The 22,230-nt window shown below is 47.8% G+C and overlaps 2 protein-coding genes and 1 non-coding gene across 19 annotated transcripts in view; 1 reads left to right on the top strand and 2 right to left on the bottom strand.

Moving 5' to 3' along the window:
• Nucleotides 1-33: 33 nt before the first annotated feature.
• On the bottom strand, nucleotides 34-106 carry TRNAK-UUU (transfer RNA lysine (anticodon UUU)). The gene has a single exon. It is a non-coding gene; the product is annotated as a tRNA-Lys (tRNA).
• Nucleotides 107-1,323: 1,217 nt separating this feature from the next.
• SETD6 (SET domain containing 6, protein lysine methyltransferase) lies at nucleotides 1,324-6,427 on the top strand. Of its 2 annotated transcripts, none has more exons than XM_074840228.1 (9): nucleotides 1,324-1,370; nucleotides 1,558-1,656; nucleotides 1,740-1,884; nucleotides 3,183-3,324; nucleotides 3,574-3,768; nucleotides 3,945-4,068; nucleotides 4,318-4,495; nucleotides 4,694-4,836; nucleotides 5,334-6,427. In XM_074840228.1, the coding sequence occupies exons 1-9, from the start codon at nucleotides 1,344-1,346 to the stop codon at nucleotides 5,643-5,645; spliced, it is 1,365 nt and encodes a 454-aa protein (XP_074696329.1). In that variant the 5' UTR covers nucleotides 1,324-1,343; the 3' UTR covers nucleotides 5,646-6,427. The 2 variants fall into 2 exon arrangements, with proteins under 2 accessions (XP_074696329.1, XP_074696328.1); XM_074840227.1 differs by having other exon boundaries at nucleotides 4,315-4,495.
• Nucleotides 6,428-8,014: 1,587 nt separating this feature from the next.
• CNOT1 (CCR4-NOT transcription complex subunit 1) overlaps nucleotides 8,015-22,230 on the bottom strand; it is a 59,961-nt gene continuing 45,745 nt past the window's right edge. For 8 of the 16 annotated variants that reach the window (XM_074840179.1, XM_074840186.1, XM_074840185.1 and 5 more), the window contains 16 exons: nucleotides 22,109-22,228; nucleotides 21,361-21,555; nucleotides 19,460-19,602; nucleotides 18,758-18,866; nucleotides 18,494-18,663; nucleotides 17,138-17,390; nucleotides 14,826-15,074; nucleotides 14,067-14,230; nucleotides 13,675-13,792; nucleotides 13,104-13,205; nucleotides 12,666-12,839; nucleotides 11,282-11,431; nucleotides 10,011-10,191; nucleotides 9,493-9,625; nucleotides 9,255-9,389; nucleotides 8,015-9,109 (listed from right to left, as the gene is read on the bottom strand). In XM_074840179.1, coding sequence (XP_074696280.1) covers nucleotides 9,031-9,109; nucleotides 9,255-9,389; nucleotides 9,493-9,625; nucleotides 10,011-10,191; nucleotides 11,282-11,431; nucleotides 12,666-12,839; nucleotides 13,104-13,205; nucleotides 13,675-13,792; nucleotides 14,067-14,230; nucleotides 14,826-15,074; nucleotides 17,138-17,390; nucleotides 18,494-18,663; nucleotides 18,758-18,866; nucleotides 19,460-19,602; nucleotides 21,361-21,555; nucleotides 22,109-22,228 — 2,475 coding nt within the window. In that variant the 3' untranslated portion in view covers nucleotides 8,015-9,030. Of the gene's footprint in view, nucleotides 9,110-9,254; nucleotides 9,390-9,492; nucleotides 9,626-10,010; nucleotides 10,192-11,281; nucleotides 11,432-12,665; nucleotides 12,840-13,103; nucleotides 13,206-13,674; nucleotides 13,793-14,066; nucleotides 14,231-14,825; nucleotides 15,075-15,171; nucleotides 15,464-17,137; nucleotides 17,391-18,493; nucleotides 18,664-18,757; nucleotides 18,867-19,459; nucleotides 19,603-21,360; nucleotides 21,556-22,108; nucleotides 22,229-22,230 lie in introns of those variants that run through there. The other 8 variants (XM_074840189.1, XM_074840192.1, XM_074840190.1 and 5 more) reach the window with 5 other exon arrangements.

The raw sequence follows: 22,230 nt of genomic DNA, 5'->3' as shown, positions 1-22,230 counted from the left end.
AGCTGCCCCTGGGCTCCTAAAGGATAAAGCCTTCGCCTGAACAGGGGCTTGAACCCTGGACCCTCAGATTAAAAGTCTGATGCTCTCCCAGCTGAGCTATCCAGGCTCACATCTGGGGGTTTGGGGATGTCCAGGACAGGCAGCGGGGACCCCACCTCACTGTGTCACCAGAGGGATGATAAGGGGACTTTCCACCCCCACGCTGCCCCGGCGAGGACACCGCAGTGGAGGGCGGCCTCCCAGGAGGAGAACCACGGCCAGGACCTCTGCCCTGCCCTGGCACCTCTTCCTCGGGCGCGGAAGGGTCGCTCGGGGAAGGTGAGGCACAACCAGCGCGTTTATCCTCCCGGGGACAGCCAAAAGCCAGAGGGGCGAAGCGGAGGAGGAGGAGAAGCCCTCGATGTCGGGGCTCGGGAAGGCCGGGCTGGGGGTGGGAGGGGGGCGGTTTGCAAAGGCGCCGGTGCCCTCGGAGGGGGCCACGGGCTCCTAAAGGCCACCCGTCATTTTCTCTTGCCCTTCCTCCCGGTTCTGCGGGAAGGGGCCCCTCTGCTCCGTGGGGAACCCACCCTGCCAGCCCAGCTCAGAAGGGGCTGGAGGGGATTAAAGCCGCCCCCAAATGCTCACGGGGTGGGGGAGAGCCAGAGGGACGGCGTAGGGCCGCAGAGAGCCTCGAGGGGCCTCTTCAAACACCTCATTTGCACTAATTGGCTTCATTAAGAGCAAGCAGCGAGGGCATCTGCCCCCCCTCCTGCTGGGCCTGGGGACAGCGTGAATCAGCCGGGGGAGCGGAGGGGTGACCGTGGGCCTCGGGAAGGGCTGGGCAGGAGATCAGAGCCCGGCACGGACGGCGAGCGGGGTGCGGGGGTGTTGGCTGAATAAAACCACGAGCTTAATTATCCTGATTAATTAGAGCCCGCTGCTCTACCCATGTCTGGTGGCGTGACCCTGCCGGGGCACCTGCGGCACCCACTGAGCCCCCTGGGGTGCGCCAGGAGCGGGGTGGGGACAGCTGGGTGCCAGGGAGAAGCTCCCGGAGCTCCCGGGGGGGCGCAGCGGCCCGGTGGGACCCCCACACCCCACAGCTGGTCCCTGGCTCTCACGAGAGGCACTGTCAGGCCCCTCGGAGAGGCGCTCGGAGGCCCCTGGACCCCCCAGAGAGGCGCCGTGAGCCTCCCACCCCCCCCGGGAGGCTCATAATGCGCCCCAGGGAGGCGGCGGCTGCTGGGGCGGGGCCGCCCGCTGCGACTCCGCCGTCCGCCCGCCCGCACTGACCCTCGGCGGCCGCCGTCAGCCCGTCCCGCCTACCCGGAAGAGGCCGGCGGGGACCACGTGGGGGCAGCGCCATGGCGTCGGCGCCCAAGAGGCCCAAGGTAGCGGGGCGGGGGGACACGGGCCGGCTCCAGGGGGTCCCTCCGGCAGCGCGACCCCCCCCCACCCCGCGTGTGCCGGGGCCGGTGCCCGAGTGCAGCCGGGGGGGAGCTGGGCCGGGGGCCGGGGCTCCGGGAGAGGCCCCGCCGCTCCGTCCCTCTCAAGTGTCCCCGCGTTGTCCCCCCCCAGGCGGCCGCCGGCAGCAGCGCCCGAGGGAAGGGCAGCGCCGATCCCCTCTCCGGCTTCCTGGCGTGGTGCGGGCGGGCCGGGGTGCAGCTCAGCCCCAAGGTGAGGCAGCGGGGGGCGGGCCGGGCCGTCCGGAGCCCCCGGCCCAGCTCCCCTCACCGCGCCCCGCTCCCCTCCCGCCCCAGGTGCGCCTGAGCAGGGAGGGGGCGGTGGCAGGATACGGCCTGTTGGCCGCCGCGGAGCTGGAGGAGGGAGAGGTTCTCTTCAGCGTCCCTCGCAGCGCGGTGCTGTCCCAGCACACCAGCTCCATCCAGGCCCTGCTGCAGGAAGGTGAGCGCCGCCTCAGCCGCCGACCTCGGCTTTCCCCAGAGAATGGGGCCGGGAGGAACCCAGGGAACGTTCCTGCTCTGTGGAGCAGGGAGGTGCGGGGCTGTTAGCCACAGAGGAGGAACAAGGCCAAATGCCGGGTGCTGCCCTTGGGCCACAACAACCCCCAGCAGCGCTACAGGCTTGGGGAGGAGTGGCTGGAGAGCTGCCAGTCAGAGAGGGACCTGGGGGGGGTGATTGACAGCCGGCTGAACAGGAGCCAGCAGTGTGCCCAGGTGGCCAAGAAGGCCAATGGCATCCTGGCTTGTGTCAGCACTAGCGTGGCCAGCAGGGACAGGGAAGGGATCTTACCCCTGTACTCAGCACTGGTGAGGCCGCCCCTCGATGAGTGGGTTCAGTTTTGGGCCCCTCACTACAAAAAGGCCATTGAATGACTCGAGTGTGTCCAGAGAAGGGCAACGGAGCTGGTGCAGGGTCTGGAGCACAGGTCTGATGGGGAGCGGCTGAGGGAACTGGGGGGGTTTAGTCTGGAGAAGAGGAGGCTGAGGGGAGACCTCATGGCCCTCTACAACTGCCTGAAAGGAGGGTGCAGAGAGGGGGGATGAGTCTCTTGAGCCAAGGAACCAGCACCAGGCCAAGAGGGAATGGCCTCAAGCTGCGCCAGGGCAGGGTCAGACTGGCTCTTAGGAAGGATTTCTTTGCAGAAGGGGCTGTTGGGCGTTGGAATGGGCTGCCCAGGGCAGGGGGGGAGTCCCCATCCCTGGAGGGGTTGAAGAGTCGGGTTGACCCAGCACTGAGGGATCTGGTGGAGTTGGGAACGGTCAGTGTGAGGTTCATGGTTGGACTGGAGGAGCTTCAAGGGCTTTTCCAACCGAGATGATTCTGTGTGAAAGGGAGGCTGGACCCCGGCTGGGCAGTGAGAAAACCCCGTTACTGCCATCACTGCCAAGCAACCACCACCCCTACGATGCCGCTTTTGTTAAGGCCCAGACAGACACTGCCAGGAAAAAGGAGGACTCGTTTCTTGCTGAAGGCAGGAAAATGGTTCCTTTCTTGCTGAAGGGGGGAGTAGGGCCTGGCGCTGCTCATCCATCACTCCAGAGCAGCAGCTTCTGGTTCTGTGTCAGCTCAGGCCAAACCCATGGCTGGAGTGGGCCTATGGAATAAAAGCAGAATCCCTGCCCCAGGCTAAAGTCAGTCAAGGAAGGCTGTAGGATCAAGATTTGTTTTTTAGAAGATATGTTCTCAGAGGAAGGGACCAAAACCTCAGATCAACTTCCATTTTCTCTCTGGTTCTTTAGCCCAGGAGGCCCTGCAGAGCCAGTCGGGGTGGGTGCCGCTCCTGCTGGCCCTGCTGCACGAGTACACAGCCAGCGACTCGCCCTGGCAGCCTTATTTCTCCCTCTGGCAGGACTTCAGGAGCCTGGATCACCCCATGTTCTGGTAAGGTGTAAGCAGGTGGGGCTGGGGGGTGGCCAGTGTCTGGGAGGTGGAGGCTGGGGGTATGGGGTGACTCCAGCCCTGTGCTGTCAAGGGCAGGAGCCTGAGGGACCCCCCTACCTGGGCTTGGAGCTAACCAAAACTCCAGAATTTGGAGAGCACAAGAAAGCTGAGATTGTGAAGGAGAAAGGAGTTTACAGACCCCTCTCCCTGAGGCAGATGGAGATAAGCCTGCTGTTTTTCTTGCAACAGGCCTGAAGAAGAGCGAACAAGGTTGCTGCAGGGCACGGGCATCCCAGAAGCCGTGGACAAGGACCTGGCTAACATCCACCTGGAGTACAGCTCCATCATCCTGCCTTTCATGAAGGCCCACCCCAGTATCTTTGACCCCAAGCTGCACACGCTGGACTTGTACAAGCAGCTGGTGGCATTTGTCATGGCCTACAGGTGAGAGGTGAGGGCTGTGCTCTGACAAAGAGCAAGGACAAGGAGTAGGAGCACAGGAAAGATCATAGGCTGTGTTACTTAAAAGGTTGCAGTTGCACAAGAATGCAAGTATAAGGTGAAACTTGCCCTGTGCTGCGGGGTGTAAAACCGGCCTGTCTTCATGTCTCTTGTCTTAGCTTTCAGGAGCCTTTGGAGGAGGAAGATGAAGATGAGAAGGGGCCCAATCCTCCGATGATGGTGCCTGTAGCAGATATTTTGAATCACGTGGCCAACCACAACGCCAACCTGGAATACTCCCCTGTGAGTGCAAAGCCGCCGCGCCAGGCATCAGCACAGTTCCTCTTCCCTGCAAGGCCTCTGGGAGCGGCAGCACAGCAAGGCTGCCTCCCTGAACCTGGGCCAGCAAGTCAGGCCTGGATCTTGTTAATACGAAGCTATTTTGCTCATACTGCATGCTTAGCTTTAGCTAGGAGCCTCTTTGAAAGCCCTTGTTTCAGGTGGTAGGATCACCACAGCTCTGAGCAGCTCTTCTCTCCCTGCCTGCAGCAGTGTTTACGAATGGTTACAACACAGCCCGTCGGCAAGGGCCAAGAGATCTTCAACACCTATGGGCAGATGGCCAACTGGCAGCTCCTGCACATGTACGGCTTCGCGGAGCCCTACCCCGGCAACACCAACGACACGGCCGACATCCAGATGGTGACCGTGCGCAAGGCAGCGCTGCAGCGTGAGTGGCACCCGCGGCCACTTGGGGGAAGGACGGGGCAGGGATGTCTTAAGTGGTCGTGAGACAGGGATCAGGGGTGACACGAGATACGCCTGTTGCGCAGTATTTCAGGTGGTTTTTTTTTTCATTTCTGGTTCCTGTTTGCCCTTCTCCGTTCCCCGCCCAGGTGGGTTTGCAGCTCTGCTCTCTTCCAAGCAGGCGCCGGAGGCGAAGCAGAGCGGCGGCTGGTCTCCGAGCAGTGGGACTTCTTGTGCCAGCTGGAGATGGTGGGGGAGGAAGGTGCCTTTGTGCTTGGCTGGCACGAGGTGCTGACAGAGGAAGAGCTGTCCGTGACCCTGAAGGTAAGCACTGCCCCGGGGTGGAAGAGCTACAGCGGGAAGAGCACAGCCGTGCAAACCAGCACGCAGGATGGTTCAGTGAAGGGGGACAAGCATGCCAAGGCATTTTGGTATTAACACTCCTGAAAAGTGGTAGGGGGTGTGGTTGTCCAGCTCCTAGGCTTCAGGTGCTGTTAAATCACCTTCCCTTCCTGAAGCAGCCACCCACAAGTGCTAACATACCAGTCTTGAATGGCTCCCTGGCTGCTTTGCACCCTTGTAGGCAGCAGCTGAGATGTCCTTTAAGACTGTTACCAACACCCAGGTTTGCTGTTTGAATGTTCTTCTAACCCACAAGTTACTTGTGATTAGGTACTTAAGCCAGTTTTACTCTCTCCCCTTTAGTGCAGCTGAGGAATAATTCACCTGCTCCAAAAATGGGCCCTAAAACCCCATTTCTGTAGAGAAAGCCCAGTGTGCTCACCCTGCCAGTGCCTTGTCTCACTGCCTGGGTCTTACAGGTGCTGTGCATGTCAGAAGAAGAATTCAAGGAGTATAAGGAACAAGATGGCTGGGAAGATGACAGTGAGGAAGAGGAGAACTCTACCCTTTCTAACGAGGCTCTCTCCAGACTTAAAGCCCCTTGCAAGAAGCTGCTTTACGACAGTGTGCTGCTGACCCTGGAGTCCTACGGGTCAGACTTGAAAGCAGAGCAGGACTTGCTAAATAACAAAGAGGCCTATGAGAAACTGAGTCGAAGGGAGCAGCAAGCTTTGCACGTGCGCTACGGACAGAAGAGGATCTTGCATCAGCTGCTGGAGCTGGTACACTAGAAACCTCGCTGCCTCTGGAAACGAACTGCCTGGAACTGTGCTGGGGAGGGGCAGGCCAGCCTTCAGCCATCTCTACAGCAGCCAGAACAGATGGCAGGATGGAACACGGGCCCACTTGTCCCTCATATGGCAGCTTTTTAGCTACCTCGACCTAAACCAAGTATCTTTCACAGTACAGAAGTGGTTTTGGGTGGCCTCATCTTAGGATGGGAGCTCTGGAGCACAACTACCACCTTTTCTAGAGGACTTGAAGAAAACACCAATGGCTGTTTTGGGAAGGCAGACATACACTGTCACACAGCAAGTGGGTTCCCTCATTTAGCATCAGAAATTTAAGGCAAGAACTGCTTGTCCAGATGAAGAGGGCAGAAATCCATCTGGTAGCTCTTACAGAGGTTCAGAATAAACATCTGGCAGGTGGAGATGCTGACGAGATGCTGACAGCAGTGAACTCTTCACCTACACTTAGTTAATACTGAGCATTTTAAAGAGTACAAGCCCATCCATCTGGTTTTCCTGCAGGCTCAGTAGAGCAAGGTATTTCCTTTTACCTCTATAAAAGGCATCTCTGTACAGGCCTGAGACTCTTCTAAAGGAGCACTGTCACAGCTCTGCAGCTGCTGTAGGCTAAGCATTTGATACACACCCTCCAGTGATACAGTTCTTCCCAGAACTCCAGCATTGCTCTGCATCATGTTTTTTCCCTCAGCAGTTTTTGCGTGACAAAACCCTGGAGGTTTGCAGGCCAAGCTGTATTTAATAAAGACAATGTTCCTTACCCAGCCAACACTGCCTACTTCGACAGGGTGCAAAGCGCCTTCTACGAGGGGGGATCTTTGCTGCTGCTGCAGTTACAAGTATTGCAAACCAAGCAAAACCCAGGCTGTACTCACAGAGATAAAGGTCAGTTACAGTGCTACCTGCACTGCTGGGGGCCAGGGTGGTTTAATACTACCTAGGGAGCTTTTTAGTTCCCCTGTTACAGTGGTGTAATGCAGTGGCTGTTTAGAGTCCAGTTTGCCATCCTGGTACTTCTGCCCCTGCAGCAGACTAGATTTCAGGCACACAGTGGTTCAAAAGGTTAGTCATCATTTCTTAAACGTGAAGGGTGTTACACCCAGGGGCACTGCTGGCAAGGACACATAATCCTTGGGGAGCTGACACCAGCACTATTTACTTTGACAGTACCAGTTGCAGGTTCCTCACTGTCAGGAGAGGGTTATGAAGTGCAGTGGCCTCCATCCTACTCAGCCAGATCTTGGCTGAGTCCTGTCCACCTTCCACCCCCCTCTTTACACCAGCCTAACAGTTCTTAGAGCCTAAAGGAAACAAGCCATGTACAGCAGCATTAGTACAGAACCAGAGAGACCTTTGAGCTTTGAGTCATTAGAACAAGTCAATAAGCTCTGCATGGAGTTAAATGGCAGAAAAAAAAATCCCATGGCATGTGGACTAGATAAAGAAAAACTGGTTGCTGGTAATTCTCTGTATCCTAACCCAGTACAGGAGGAAGATTAAGCTGGAGTTGCAAAACCAGGGCCAAAAAATTCCAACTTCAAAAGGCTCAGTTTCAGCACAACTGCTGACCTGCCAAAGCGCCAGGAAATTCTAGGAACTGGCAAGACATTACTCCCTGACACAGCTGACTGAACTGCCCAGAAACAGGTCACAGAACTCCCTCTGAGCTGCAGTCACTGGCACTGCTGGCTCAGTGGTCCCCTGGAGCTAGTTTTTGTTCTGTGCAGCAAGATCACACAGGTACACAGTCCCTTAAACGTGAGCAGGCAATCCTGACCTCTCTACCCATACAACAGCAGTCAGCTAGCTTTAACAAACTAAACTAGTAACATTATCTAAAAAAGCATTGAAGCTCTATTTCTAGTATCTGCTAGGTTGCAAAAGCACAGGCTAAAAGATTTTGTAGTGTTAGCAGCACTGAAGCCACCTATCTTTATTACAACTAACTAGCAACCTTGCACAGATCCTTGCTGAAGGGAGTATCGTAGCAGGGTGCAAGTTGTTGGAAGTGAAGCTGGTCTGCTGTCTGTGCTCTGTACCCCTCCACTGCAAGCAGTCTCCTTTCTAGCACAACCTTGTCAGGGACAAACTCTGCTCGTGAACTCACAACTAAAGTATTTCTATCTCCACACAACTGTCCTGTCCTTCTGTGCTTCAAAGCAAGGCCCTGTCTAGTCCCCACAATTCTCCCCTCTGAGCTTACACTAGAAAAGAAACCCAGGTGTTTTCAGTAAGGCATCGCCCAAAACACACTGGAAAACTGCAGGCTTTGGATGGGTGGAACAGACTTGGAAAGACAACAACTGGCCAGGCAGGATGGAACTGGAGAGAATAAGCACAGTGGCACGTGCTGCATGTCATGACTTTAATGTGTAACTACAGTATGCATACATACAAGAAGTGGGAGAACTAAAGCCCAAGAACTAGAAAGGTTACAAAATACAACACAGGGACCAATACTTTACAAAACATTCAAAATCCTTACAAAATGGGCTGTATTGGTCCTTTGGGTTTTTTGTTTTGTTTTTTTCTTTTGGTTTTTTTTTTTTGTTCTTTTTTTACAAACTTATACTGTGTGGTCACAGGGTGGGGGGGCAGGAAAGGCCTAGATTTAACCCCCCACCTTCCAAAATTTACAAGTGTGAAAAAAAAAAAAGCTATAGGCCTGGTCTCTGGTTTCTTTACTAAAAACAGCTGACCCTCTCCCAAAGGGCCTGAGGTGTGTCTTCTCCAAGAGGAAGGAGACATTCTCTGACTGCCGCTCCACTTGCTGTCTGTCAGCATTTGATGTGGGTGGGGGGAAAGCAACGCTGAACCTTAACCCCTCCCTCACCCCTCCCATACTCCATAGTATTCCCATATTCCAAACACATCCACCTTTTTTTTTTTTGTAAAACAACTTAGTGATTTAAAGGTCCCCCATCCACATAAAGAAAAATAAGTTACATAATATTATAACTGGCTTTTCAATATTCTTTGGGAGTCTGGGAATGCCAGGACAAGGAGGTCTGCCCCAGACAAGTGCTTGGCATCAGCAGCTGCCCCTTTATTACAAGCTGGACAGGCACCAGTTACCCACCTGCCTTTTACACAATTTGCACAAACCCAAAAGTCCAGACAAACGTTTCTGTTCCTTGTATTTACACTAGTTCAAAATGATATTCACAGCATCTTCTGAATTTTGGCCAAAAGTCAAAAATTTGTTTCAAACTTTGGAACGTGCCCACATAGACTTTCACCCAGGGTCTGTTGTGTCTACCCAATCAAGGGGGCTGGGAAGGTCAGGAGGAGCCTTACAGAGTCTTCTGTCAGTCGATGGGACGGGGACCTCCAGGCTGGCACGCTTGCAACGCAAGATGCAGCTCATCTAACTGGCACCAGTCCCTTCCATGACTTGCTGGGCCTGCTTCTGCCCCATGCAGCACTGTGCAACCGACTGGAACAACCTGAACACAGAAGCAAAGCAGCGTTAGGTGCGTTTAGGGCAGGAAACGGGCGCTTCTGCTACCAAGCGCTAAAAATGTGAGGTGCAACTCGGCCCCTGCTTCAGAGAAATTGTTTTAGGGATTTTTGCGGTTAATTTATACTCACTTCTCGATTTCTGGAGCACAGTGAACAAACTCATGGTTCCAGAACTTAAATGCTGGATTTTTTATCAGCTCAATGAAAGTAATAAGGAGACCCCAGGGATGAGGCCTATTTACAATCAGTCGTTCCAAGAGAACCCTGAAATCCAAAAGTAAAACCAGTCAGAGCTCAAAGATCCAAAAGACAGAGGGAAGGAAAGGGAGAAGCTGCATGCTGGGAAGTTAAATGCCTTCCCTCTCACCTAGTGATCTGCTCCTGGATAGCCTCAGTGTTGGCCTCTGCAAACAGGTACAACATGGTGCAACTGAAGTAGTGGGTGTGACTGTTGGGATATCGCAGCTGATTGGCAATGGCATTCAAGAAAAGGTACCGGCCTGCAGAAGAGGAACAGTGAGTACACAGTTTCCCTTACACACACACAAAAAGGAATAAAGCAGCAACTAGCATCGCTTAAGATTAAGGTTTGTGAGCCTTGAAGGTACAAGAACCAAAAACTGAAGATATGAAAAAGCCTTATGAACCCAAGCTGAGGGAGGCAGTAAGAATTCAATTCCTCCTCATTAATTTTATTTCTCATTCCCTTGAATACGTTGAACATTTGGTTTTAATATTGCTCCTGTATCCAGTTTAATATTCTAACATAGCACTACTTACTGTGAATTTACTAACAGCTACATGAAGTGATCTCTGTGTTTCTCATAGCTCAAGCAATCTGCTGTTAAATTCAACATCGTTGAACTAGAAGCGTTTCCAGCTCACCTTCAGTGTCCAGGTCTACTGCCAAATTCTGGAAGATGTCCATGTGAGCTGAGTGGGTAATGGTGCTCATAGAGGGCGTGCTGCCTTTGTTGTGAATGTGCGCAATAGCTTGAGTACCTACGTAGAGCACCAGTGCATTAATCAGCTGGATGTTGTAGCGGTTGCCAGGTTCATTTGATACCTAATAGCAAAGATATAAAAAGCATTAACATTCTATATTCCTTCAGCAATCAAAGGTACAGCATGTACAACAACAGCACCCAAATATCTTCTTGATTATACAGAAGACAACACACTCCGACATCCACAAATTCAATTTGGCGTTTACCCTTTTGTAATAAAGCAGTTTAGACATAAACATATATATATTTTCAAAAGCATCAGCAAAGTGTGGACAGACCCAACAGACAATTTTTGTACTCCCTACCTAGAAGAAAAAAATGATATAAAGGCAATCTGAATTCACCAGGGCCAGAGGCTGGCTGAAATACAGACCACCTGGGTGAATGCGTCAGTCTGAGCAATTTTCTGAGAAAATCCAACTTCAGTCCTGACGTCTGCTGCAAGCCAAGCCATGTGATGTACAAAATGGTGTTGGCTAAAAATTCTGAACCGGGCTTTAGCTAATTTACCTTTTTACCCCTAAAGCATTAGCATGCAGATCCATACGTTTCTATAACAATGAATCCCTTTGGAGTGAAAATTTAATCAGATTCTAAAAAACTGCAATGAAGTTCAATAAAACCCATTGAAACTCAAGACAATGCCTGGGTAAACGGCGCTGGAGTAGAGTGATGGATGCCACAAGACACTCCATCGCCCAATGGTTGAGGACAAAAAGAAACAAGCTCGATGTAATCAGCTCTAACTACAATCTTCAGTAAAGATTTGCAAGATTACGCACTAGAGACATGCAAGCAGAAGAGTCAAAGTTTTGGATAACCTTTGGTTTTTCAGTATGAGCATTTGGCAGCTCAAGTAGCTAAAACCAACTACTTTTAAACTGAATCACTTTAAGGCCATTAAAGTAAACATTCCTCTTTCCTTCAATTCCACCTGGCTGAAACTACTTAACACACACTTAAACATCCTGCTAGGGAGCGGCAGAAGAATTATTCAGAGAAGCATGCATTTTCACAGGGTTTTCTACTGTCTGGAACACATGCTTGCTACACACCAACAAAATTCCTGCAAGAAAGAAGGGCAACTCAGCCAGCAAGATCATTTGTCCAACATTTTAAATTCAGCATCTTCTGAAACCAGCCACTCACTTGTAGGTTGCTGCGCAAGTCAGACAAAAAAGTGACCGGAGAACGGGTTTTGAGATAGGAATCCAAGTCTTTCTTGAACTGAGGTGGCATCACTCCAGTGAAATTTGTGAGTATTCTTGGAGCAATGTTAATCTCACTTAACATGTCCACCTGTTGAGAGAAAACAGTCAGCTAAGCCATAAGCACTCTCTAGAGGAACAAATCGCAAAAGCAGCTCTGTAAGAGATTATTACATCAACTACTGCTGTTGATCACTTTACCTACCAGCAATGAAAAGGAAACACTAGACTTCTGCAGATTTCGGAAGAAACTTGGTCTCTAATGTGCAAACTTATTAGATGACTGTCTCAAAGAATTGAGAGTAGAGGATAAAAGAATTCAAGGGCGAAGGCCGTAGGGGAATTCAGTCACCGCCTTTGAAGTCTCCCTATCTACACTCAAGACAGTTGGGTAGTTAAAAAAAGTGCAAGCATCCACACAAGTCAAGAACAGCCTTCTTCAGTCTCAAGAAGTGCTAACTGAATGAGTATTGCAGCTTTACTCCCATCACCCTGCACAGCTCAGGCAAGGGAGAATAATAGGGCAATACTTTAGCAGTGTGAGAAATTTCTAATCATTCTACCATCAGGAGACTGGCATATGCCCAAAGATTTAGTCAGGTAACATTAACACTTTTCAAAGTCTCTCCCCATTATGCAAGAGGCTTGCTTCAGAATGGTAGTTTATCTAATTATTTGCAAGATAAGATGGCGCCCGTGTTTCTCATCAAAAAAGTATTTACAATTCTATAGTGCTCAGACACCAGCTCTTCAGCCACGAGTTGACTGAGCTCCAGTCGCCAGCATCCTGCGGAGCACAAACTATACAATCCAACACTGTGTGGCAGTCGGATCTAGGGATGCCATCAGGTCAGCCTCCCTCTCGAAAAAGAAAAGCCCTCCGGTTTTCCATGCGGAAGCTCGGTTCTCGACGCAGTTCTCAAGTAACACAGCTCCCAACAACCTGTCCTGTCAGGTTGAACCTGCACACACCTCACAAGCAAGCTCAGTATCTACAGGGCCAATGAAGCCATGCAGTCCAGAGGCAAGCTTTATGCTTCCAACTGCAACAAACTCCATACAGGACAAGGATTGTATCCCGCTCAGTATGGAAACTGTAAAACATTGAGCTCTACAAACATAACTGAAACATACCTACTTTAAAAAAATGCTGTTCTGCTAGCTGCTATGTCACTTAAATTTTGACTTACCTGTTAACTTCTGAATGGTTGCATGGATTCAATTATCAGTTAAACTGTTCCCAGATTTCCAGTCTCAGCCAAAAAAACTGGCTAAGGAGTATGTTGAGCATTAAAGCTTTTCGAACTCATGAACATAAGTCCTACCTTTAGATTGGGGGTGAAAGGGTCTGGAAGCCTCATGTTCCGTGGGAAGGCACTCAGGATCAGATTCCTTAGCTGAATACAGTTAGGTGGGATCACATCACAGAACCCATAGTGGTAGTCACAAAGAAATTCTGGGAAATCATGCAACAAGACCAGCAACACACGCAGAGTGCCCTGTGAAATGAAATAGCAAAGAGGTGTGTAACTGTTGAAAATGCCCAAGAGCTTGCAGAGCCATCCTTCTATGCCATGTGGTTAACATTAACAGGAAGAAATTAATGTGGGAAGGTTGCCTGTTTCTGTCCCACACCAGATTTGCATTTAACGCTAAGATAGAAATTAATAAAAGAACAGTAAATCATATTTTGCTACCAGAACACCTCTACTTTCAGAAAACTTTGGTTGGAAGTAGCATCTATTAGCTGACACTTTTTTTACCTTGTAAAGAATTTGCATAGGTTTGGTGAGTTCCACATTTCTAAGGAAAGGAGCCAAGTACTTGAAGAGATCGATCAATAACTGGGCATACATAGGCCAACCCTGTCAAGAAAAAAACAGCAGGTGGAAAAAATGCAATGAAGAGCAGTTATTTTAATTTCAAAACTATTAATTAGATTGCTCTTCATATAAACCTGGGTCAAAGTTATGTCCTACTGCTAGCTCTAGCAGTTGAGAGCAGCACAGCTCGTTTCAAGGCCTTCAGCTGCACATCATATGCTATGGGTGTTTCCAGAACACTCAACATGCCATACTGAGTCGACAGTATTTGGTCCAGACTACAGCTTTTCCAGACTTTGACAAAGGCATGTTTTTAAATTCAGTTCACCCTATATTCCATAGTTTATTGACACAAAGACTCTCCTCCATGCAGTTAGGTTACTGTGAATATGGAAGACAACAAAAACAGAACAGCCATGCTACTAGTGCACTTCAAGATGTGAAACAGCACCACACCAGATAAGCATCCGTGTGAGCTTTTTAATTCAGAAGAGATAAACTGCAGCCACACCTTCTGCTGTGGTGTATGTGCCAGCATTCTTGCAATAAATATCCGATGGGAGATCAGTTCCAGCCAGGCATAAACAAAACCTGGAGCTTTTGTAGGCCTCAGGATGTGAAATGTGTTACTGAAAGAAAAGTTAGAGCAGGTTAGAAGTGCACAGCAATAAGACTGCTTTTCGTAACATTGAGGGAAAACATACACAGCCCTAAAAGCAAGGCATTTTAGCATCTTGAGTTTTACCAGTCATCCTTCTTAAAACAAGCAAGTGGACAGTCTATAGGAGAACCAGTTATTCTGAATGTGATTAAGCCACCACAAAGGAACAGTCAAGATAGCCTTTAGATGAAAAAAATCTAGATCCTACCAGGAAAGCATTGTGGCCAATCTCAAATACATACCAGAAAGCTGTGAGTGTCTGGAAGTTGATGGTCTCCAGCACATGCTCAGGAGCATTTAATTCCAACAGCAACATGATGAAAATGCGATGGTAAGGAAGTTGCTGAAACTCACTCTGCCGAACATCATGGTCTTGTAGAAGAACTCCCACCACAATACCTAGAACCTAAAGAGATCAAGACATTGCAGTGGTTACAGCAAGAATTACTTTAGAAGTCAGCCTATAGGTAATACTTTAACCATCAGTAAAAAACGCCAGGAGATTCTAACAAAACCCAAAAAATCTAGTTATTGGAAGCATTACAATATAGTGTGTATCAGCAACTCCCAACCACTATACTTTGCTCTCCCTGTTGCATGGATCACAGTCACAATGACCGACCTGGCAGTGTTGGAAGGTCTTAATTAAAGACCATCTAGCCATAAACCAAGCAGTGTAAGAACATCAGCAAGGCCCTCACAAAATCAAGGCAGACACGCAGGAATCACCAACCTTAAAGCACACTTTCTAATGCAGCTGACTTTTTCATTTCAAGGCACAAAGGTGAGTTTCAGGTTTGATATGAAATCTTTGTGAACAAGAAAGCCACTTGGCATCCTGATGCTCCACTCCACATTTTATCATTTTGGTGACCAACCCATTGAAGTCCTCACCTGATACTTCAGCAGTAGCCTGCATTAAGTCTGTATTTTACATTTAGCAGCAAAGGTACACCCGCTTACGGACTTTAAATGCCATGAGTACAAAGAGGGTTCCCCACCTTATTCAGGAGGTTGATCTTTGTAACTGTGTTGGTTGCCTCCCCAGAGTGCTTCACAAGCAGTGCAATAAGTCGCACAAAGGCATCCAGGTTGTGGTAGCACTTGGCTCGAATCATAGTGGGGTTGGCAGCAGGATTATGCTGTTGCTCAGCCTGAGCCCGATAGCTGATTTCAACACACATTTCGGTGCAAAGACGGAAAAAGCGGGTGATCAGGTCATCTGTTTTCAGAATTCCTTGCTGGTGCATCTATCCAGGAAAGGAAAAAAACCTTAGAACCATAACCACAGAAAGTTAATTTTACAACTTAGTTCAAACAACACACACTTTATAAAGCACCCACCTTGCCTGGCACAATTAATTTGTATCACACTCTCAAGAGATGGGTAGCAAGGCATCTCAGCTACTTCTCCCCAAGATGAGTATTTTCAAGGTAACTTGAGGGTGGCAACACCATTTTAGCACGGACGTTTCCTCCCAAATAGTCTTTTTGATCCCAATTCTTTTCAAACCATCAGCATAGCTGAGGAGCCTGTTTCACTATCAGTTCTGCCACCAGCACTTGCACGAAGGACAGCAAGAGGCAGCAGCAGTTCAGTCTGTCAGGCCTTTAGGAGCCCACACAGGGTGTACAAGCTCTGCGAAGGACAGACTTCAGCTACTAGCTCAGGAACCATCACTGCTTTGCAGCAACATTCTGTATAAGCAAACTGCACTGGGAAAGTGAATTCTCCTTATGGGGACATTACATGCAGAGAAAGACTGCGTGGGCTTTTTTTGTTTTGCGTTGGGGTGTTGTTTTTAATAACATACATAAAAAAAGAGACCTCCTTTTATTTGTTACCCACAGTATTAAAGCCATCAAAAAGAAACAAGTTATACCACAGGAAACCTCTGGGGTTTAAATAAAGCATCTTCTAAACTGTACAGACACGAAGCTACATAAACAGCATAATCGCTAACTCTTGGAGAACTTCTAGTACTTCTGGAGAAACTTTTTTTTTAAAAAAGGAATTCATGTATCTGCCCTCAAAGTTCTATGCTCCTTGTCCTAAAGATTAGTGGAACGGAAGCAACACTTAATTTAAGCAGCCAAAATTATGGTCATTTAAGTTCAGTAATAAAACCTTGTTTAATGCAGTTATTACAAAATACTCCTTTAAAACCCACAGCGAAAGCCTGTAAGGAAGAAATTATATATAAACACTGCACTTTGATATATTTCAATTGCTATTTCAAATCTGATCAAACACATACAAGAGGTAAGCAAACAAGTGCGATAAAAGGGTGAAGCAGGAAAAGTGCATTGAGTATTAGAGTATACTATACTGAAGTAGGCTTTATAAGCATACTTTAAGGTATGAGAAGAGTGGGGTCACATGAAGAGGTGAACCTATTTTTTTTAAAATAGTGGGTTTAACAAAAGACTCATTAAAGACATTCAAAAAAGATGCTACGCAGTAGAAGTCAGACCAACAGAAAGCTGGCTACAGGCCAGTACAGGACACTTTTTTTAAACATCACATGAAAAAAAATCACTGCATCAGTCGAGGTCCTTATGCATATTTCATAGCTTGAACTTCTCATTAGTAGCTGCAAAATCTGTGGCATTTCTGCAAACAGACTAAGTCAGGGGCTTCCTTGCAGCTGCAGTCAAGGAGCTACCAGGAGCACAGTTTTAGGAAGATGACTGCAGATATATAGGGAGTTTGTGACCACACATGTTGGGCTACTGAGGGCATCTCCCTTCTCAGCCACAGCTGGAAGGCAGATGTGGGCTGTTCATCACAGCTGTTAAGGTGCCCTGGAGTGAAGTGTTGGAGGCTGTTTAAATTTAGGCATCACTTTAGCTAATATAGTTTCAAGTTTTTCCTCACTCTAATGATTCCAGTTAGAAAAAGGATTCCCTTGTTCATGTGGTCTGAAACAATTCACCCACATGTCTATATTAGCAGTTTCCTTCCGTAGGCTGCCAGTGCTTTTACTGTCACCCATAAGGAGCAACACTAGTTAAGCTTCATTACACAGAGCGTGTCAGAACTATTCCCAACAGCTATCTCAGCTGAAGTTTGTTTCCCACCAGACTTATCCCAAAACTCATGGTCTGAACTGACAGCTTGTTGCTACAGTATCTGAAGAACACGATTTGGCGAAGAGCAGGCGTTTCTAAAGAACTTTACCATCAAAAACAGACAAAATTTTGATAGTCAACTGCCATACACCTGAAAGTTTCAAAAGGATGCCTAACATGGGTTATAACACTGCTTTAAAATGGAGGGCATCACACCCTACTTATGTTGAATAAAAAGCACCTTTCTTTCCAAAAGCTCTACCTGTCCAACAAACGCAGAGAATGCTTTGGTACTGTCACGGCCCGCTGCCGCTGAATGGTAGAGGTTCACCCACTCCCTCAGCAGGTATTCTGCCTTCTCCCTCAGACCTGGCGGATCATCATACTCAGAGGCTTGGGAAATTCCTGAATGCATCATGAAATTGGGACCTCCATGAGCACGGTCAATCATTGCTTCATAGTTTGATCGGACCACTTCCATCAGCTGGGGTAATCTAATGCAACAGACCAGAGCAAGAGCTGGGTTAGAACTTCTCCCCCAGGAGGTGTGGGAACTGGAAACACGGTCAAATACAGTTGAAAGAAAGCAAATTATTTCTTATATTAAATCTTTGTATCTTCCAGTCCTCCCTGGAATAGCCAAAATAAGTCATGAAAGCAGATACAGTTATGATGAAAGAAAGAACACTGAAGTCATTCAAGCTTTGATGTTCCTCTCTAATTCATACAGCAGTGTGCTGCAACAAAGCACAAGTACTAGAAATAGCTTCACTTTTGCAGACTTTGGAAGCCCTAAAATGCTCCGAGATAGTGACATGTCAGTGCTAAACAGCCTGACTGGGGCACTAAACCTGGCTGCAGTGAAAGTCAGACGAAGACAGTCTACCCACATCAACTGCAAACGGAAGGACTTTTCTTTTGGGACCTCCCACTACCAGTTGTGTTGGTTGTGGCAGCCACTGCCACCACCAGCAGCCAGCTGCTGGTTGCTCTCACAGCAATCCAGAGTTCTCCAAGCTGCAATCCAAGTCTTTCTCAAAACCAGCAGCAACTGCTTCCACCTTAGTAATAGGAGGCCTGCAAGTCCCACAGGTATTTCCAGATGCTGTGGCAACACGTGCTGCCCAATTATCTGCTGGTGGATACACAAGCCATGTGAGATTGGTGGGTGATTGGTTTGTAGACTCCAAACAAAACTGTCTATAGAAAAGATTGTCTAATTTGATGAATTGCTTGTGATTAACAAATTAACATATTAACACCTAGATATTTAAGATTTGAACAGGTAAGAATATTGCCTAAATTTGATAAAGCAGGAATTTAAGCAAGTTTCTCACAGTACCATGGTATTTTGGAGCACAGTGCATAGAAAGATTCTTCTGCTCATGCATTCAGTTTGACATGATGCTGCAGCTGCCTCTATTTTAACACAGAATCAGCACAATTACATTAGAGTAACAGTTTAAACTAACAGAGGACTGCAGCCCTAAAGACAGTTTAAAGCTGTATGACTGAATGATGAGACATTGCCTATGTAACATACAAATCATAAACACACATGAGAGAAGTAATATATCGCACAGTATTTCAATCTCACCCTTCTGGGGCGTTTCCTCTGGAATGAGCATTAATCCTCATGAGGGTTTCAATCGTGTGAAACAGATCTGCCTCTGTTACGTGGGCAACACTTCTCTCATCCACCAACAGGATCTTCACCAACTGCATGGCAAATGCCACAGCCATGTAGTTCAAGCCATTCTCCATTGACTGTCAACGTGAAAAAGGTAAATTAAGTTCAACCACAAATCTTACAGTGGCCTGACCATAATCCTTCTCCTCCAAAAGAGCAGGTTCCCTTTACCTGAGCCAAGTGAAGGTCATACTGCTGCATGTTAACAAGGTGATTGCGGATTAGCAGCTCCACAGCTTCCACGTTGTATTTGTACTCATCTCTGCATTCAATCAGGCACCTGAAGAATTGGACTTTTAAAAAGTGTACTTAAACACCACAGTTTAAGCAAAGCAGCTCAAATCTAATACTTCAGAAACTGTGTCATTCACTGTGATTCATTACCCAGCTCCAAAAAAACCCTCTTCTAGAGCATTCTCTAAGGTAATGTTTGAGTTCAGAAGAGCCATCAGCCTCAAGCATTTGTTGCCCTGCACAACTAGTCACAACAGCCCTTCAAGAGCTTCAGTTTATTCAGCATAAGAAGCCTCTCAAGGCCAAAGTGGTACATCTGTCTAGCTGAAGCACTAGTGCTTCTGCTGTAGGCATATGCCATGTCACAGTTTGTGACAGCATATAGAAACTTTCTCTATTATAGAGGAAAAAACCCCCAGAGCATCTCTGATGCTTAATTCCATTCAAGATTCCCATCAGGTTCTAGGATGAAGCAGCATTATCAGAAGATCTAGTTACTTCTGACAATAAAGCTAGTTATTTTTGTCTGTCCAAATTGCAGCAATACAAAATATTAACAGGCAAGTGATTCAGAGTAACACAGTAACTCTCAAAAGATAATGAAAGTTCCATCAACGTTCCTGCTATCTCATAACTGACCTAGTAATTTGTTTATTACACCACGGAGATCCATATGCACGGCCGTCCTGCAGAGCCTTCAGCACAAGCAGATGACACTCACGATAGCGAAGCAGAAGGTCAGCATCTGCCCCACTGGTGGCATCCAGTAAGCCCTCTACAGCCTAGAATAGATGCAACCTGTTAGCAGAGGAAGAAACAAGTCCTCTTCCAAATCTTCTGCAAATTACATCAACAGAAGTTATCACCAGAAGACTTGGCAGACATGTGAAAACCAATTTAGTCATCATGCTGACCCCTTGATAAGTCCATGTGAGATTTTACCAGCTACTGTGGCATCTACACATTCGCTGTACACAGCTGTCCTACCACAAACAAGCCTACAGTCTCTCTATGCCCCACTGGCTTTATGTATGCACCAAACAGCATGAAAGACCACATCAGTTTGTGCTACAGCTTCCGTAGGTTAATGCCTCCTCACAAGCAATTCTGCATATGGCTCATGAAAAACTACAACAAAGAAAATTTAAAGAACTTGCCAGAGGTCAGCTATCAGGTTCTTTAGACAAAGAGCTGCAGCGTTCAGAAATGCATCTGTGCTAGTCTATAGCAAATGGAAGATGAGTCCTACAGGGGCAGCACAGTTCACCTGGTCAAGTCAGGACTAGATCCTTTAACGGGTACGAGCACTGTCAGTCAAGAGCAGAGTCTCCCTCCACATTTCAGTTACTTTTGTTTTGCCACTGTTCTTGGATCCTCATGCAGACAGCTCAGTGTCCTTCTACTACACTCAAATGGACTTCCCTCTACATCTGTCACTATGCTCTGCGCTACTACACAGGCACTGACACCAGCTCAGCTCACAGAGCTCACTGCAACACTTCTCACCTGGTACAGTCTACTAGTTCTGGCTAGGATGGAGTTAGTTTTCTTCACAGCTGCCCATATAATGCTGTGTTTTGGATCTGTGCTGAAAACAGTGTTGTCAACACACCAGTGTTTTGCCAGTTGTTGAACAGAACTTGCACAGCATCAAGGCTTTCTCTTTCCCACTCTGCCTCTCCCACCAGTGGGTAGGCTGGGGATGGGCAAGAGTTTGGGAAGCAACTCATTCAGGACAGCTGACCCAAACTGAACAAAGGGATATCCCATACCATATGACATCATGCTCAGCAATAAAAGCTCAGGGAAAGGAAGATGAAGGGGGGCATTCATGGTTATGGTGTTTGCCTTCCCAAGGCAATGTTACATGCACTGAAGCCCTGCTTTTCTAGGGGTGGCTACTCATCAGCCTGCTAATGGGAAGTAGTGATTTTTAATTTTTGTTTTGTTTATGCACACAGCTTTTGCTTTCCCTACTAAGCTGTCATAATCTGAATGAACAAGTCATCTTGCCTTCCCTTTATTTTCTCCCTGTCCTGCAGGACAGCAGCAGGAGCAAGCAGCTGGATGGATGCTTGGCCACTGGCCAGGGTCACCCCACCACACACACTCATTGATCAGTTACTACAAAACACAACACCCAAGTGTGCCACTATAAATCCAGTACTATGCTCAATATTATCCACCTACAAGGGCAGTTTGAATCTTTCCTTTGCTTCCAACTCATCCTGAAATCAAAGACTACTCTGGAGTGCAAGAGCTCTCTACTTGTCACATTTGAACAAACCTCCCCTAAGTCTCAGGATTCTGTACCTCCTCCTTCCCCCAGGAGCCTGGCCACCACGTTTTAAATATACCAAGCGAACACCACGGTCCTCTTCCAATTTTATTTACTGAATTTCCAAAGACAGCAGTTCAGTGTTGTTCACCAAGCAAGTTCCACAGGATGAATGAAGATACAGTCACCAACAAGACAATCCACAAGCCAGGTGAGTAATAAACTTGAGGTGAGTTGTTACAGTAGAAGAGTTAACACTCACCTTCTGCAGTAGTCCAAGTGCAGCAATAGCATCACGGGAGTTACGAGCCACTACCACAGCCTCCAAGAGGCTGCGCAATGCTTGAGCTTGAGGATTCATGGCCAGGGTGTGTGGGATGGACTGCAGGTGCTGCTCCAGTTCTGTCATGCATTTGTCATAGATTTGCGCTACATCATCTGTAGCCCAAGCTTGCTGCTTAAGAGAAAGGGGAGATGAGTGATTTTTGCAAGGACTGTATTTGTGAAACTCAAAATACTGATTGGCTCTTCTGCTTCAGAAATTAGAACACCCAGAATTTAGATGTCTACAGAACCGTGGTTAGTTATGTTGGCATTTTAAATGCACAAATATGAGCAAATTAAGTTGCAGAAATAACTAGCAAACAATTCTAGCAGTCCTTAAGACCAAGTATGCATATAAAAACCTGTTCTTTATCTCAAAATCTATGCTTGCCATCCATGATCTTCCCCCAAAAGTAACCTGAGATCTGAATAAAATGTTTCACTGCTACTACACGTAGTAATCATAACTTGCAGATCATGTCCCAATTTGGGTTACAAGCCCCTAAGACAGGATGTAAGTTTTACATTGCCATTAGTTTAACACTAAAATTAACGCACCTTTCAACCACTATTCCCAAGCAATAGACACCTGACTCTTCCTAATCTTCTAGCAAGGGACCCAAGTTCTGCAACATTCACCAAAAGGGCTACAGTACTCTCAAGCCGATTAGTTCAGAAATCTCTACCTTCATAGGCTGAGCCAAGAATCCTGTAGGCTGAGTTAAGTCATTGGTAGGCAAGAAGCCAGGGACATTGCGTGCAAACTCCTCATAAACAGCCAGCTGTTTTGGGTCCACACCTCCAACCT

The sequence above is a fragment of the Strix aluco genome, chromosome 14 (assembly GCF_031877795.1).
Source record: "Strix aluco isolate bStrAlu1 chromosome 14, bStrAlu1.hap1, whole genome shotgun sequence".
Lineage (NCBI taxonomy): Eukaryota > Metazoa > Chordata > Aves > Strigiformes > Strigidae > Strix > Strix aluco.
This window is presented reverse-complemented; position numbering and strand designations above follow the sequence as displayed.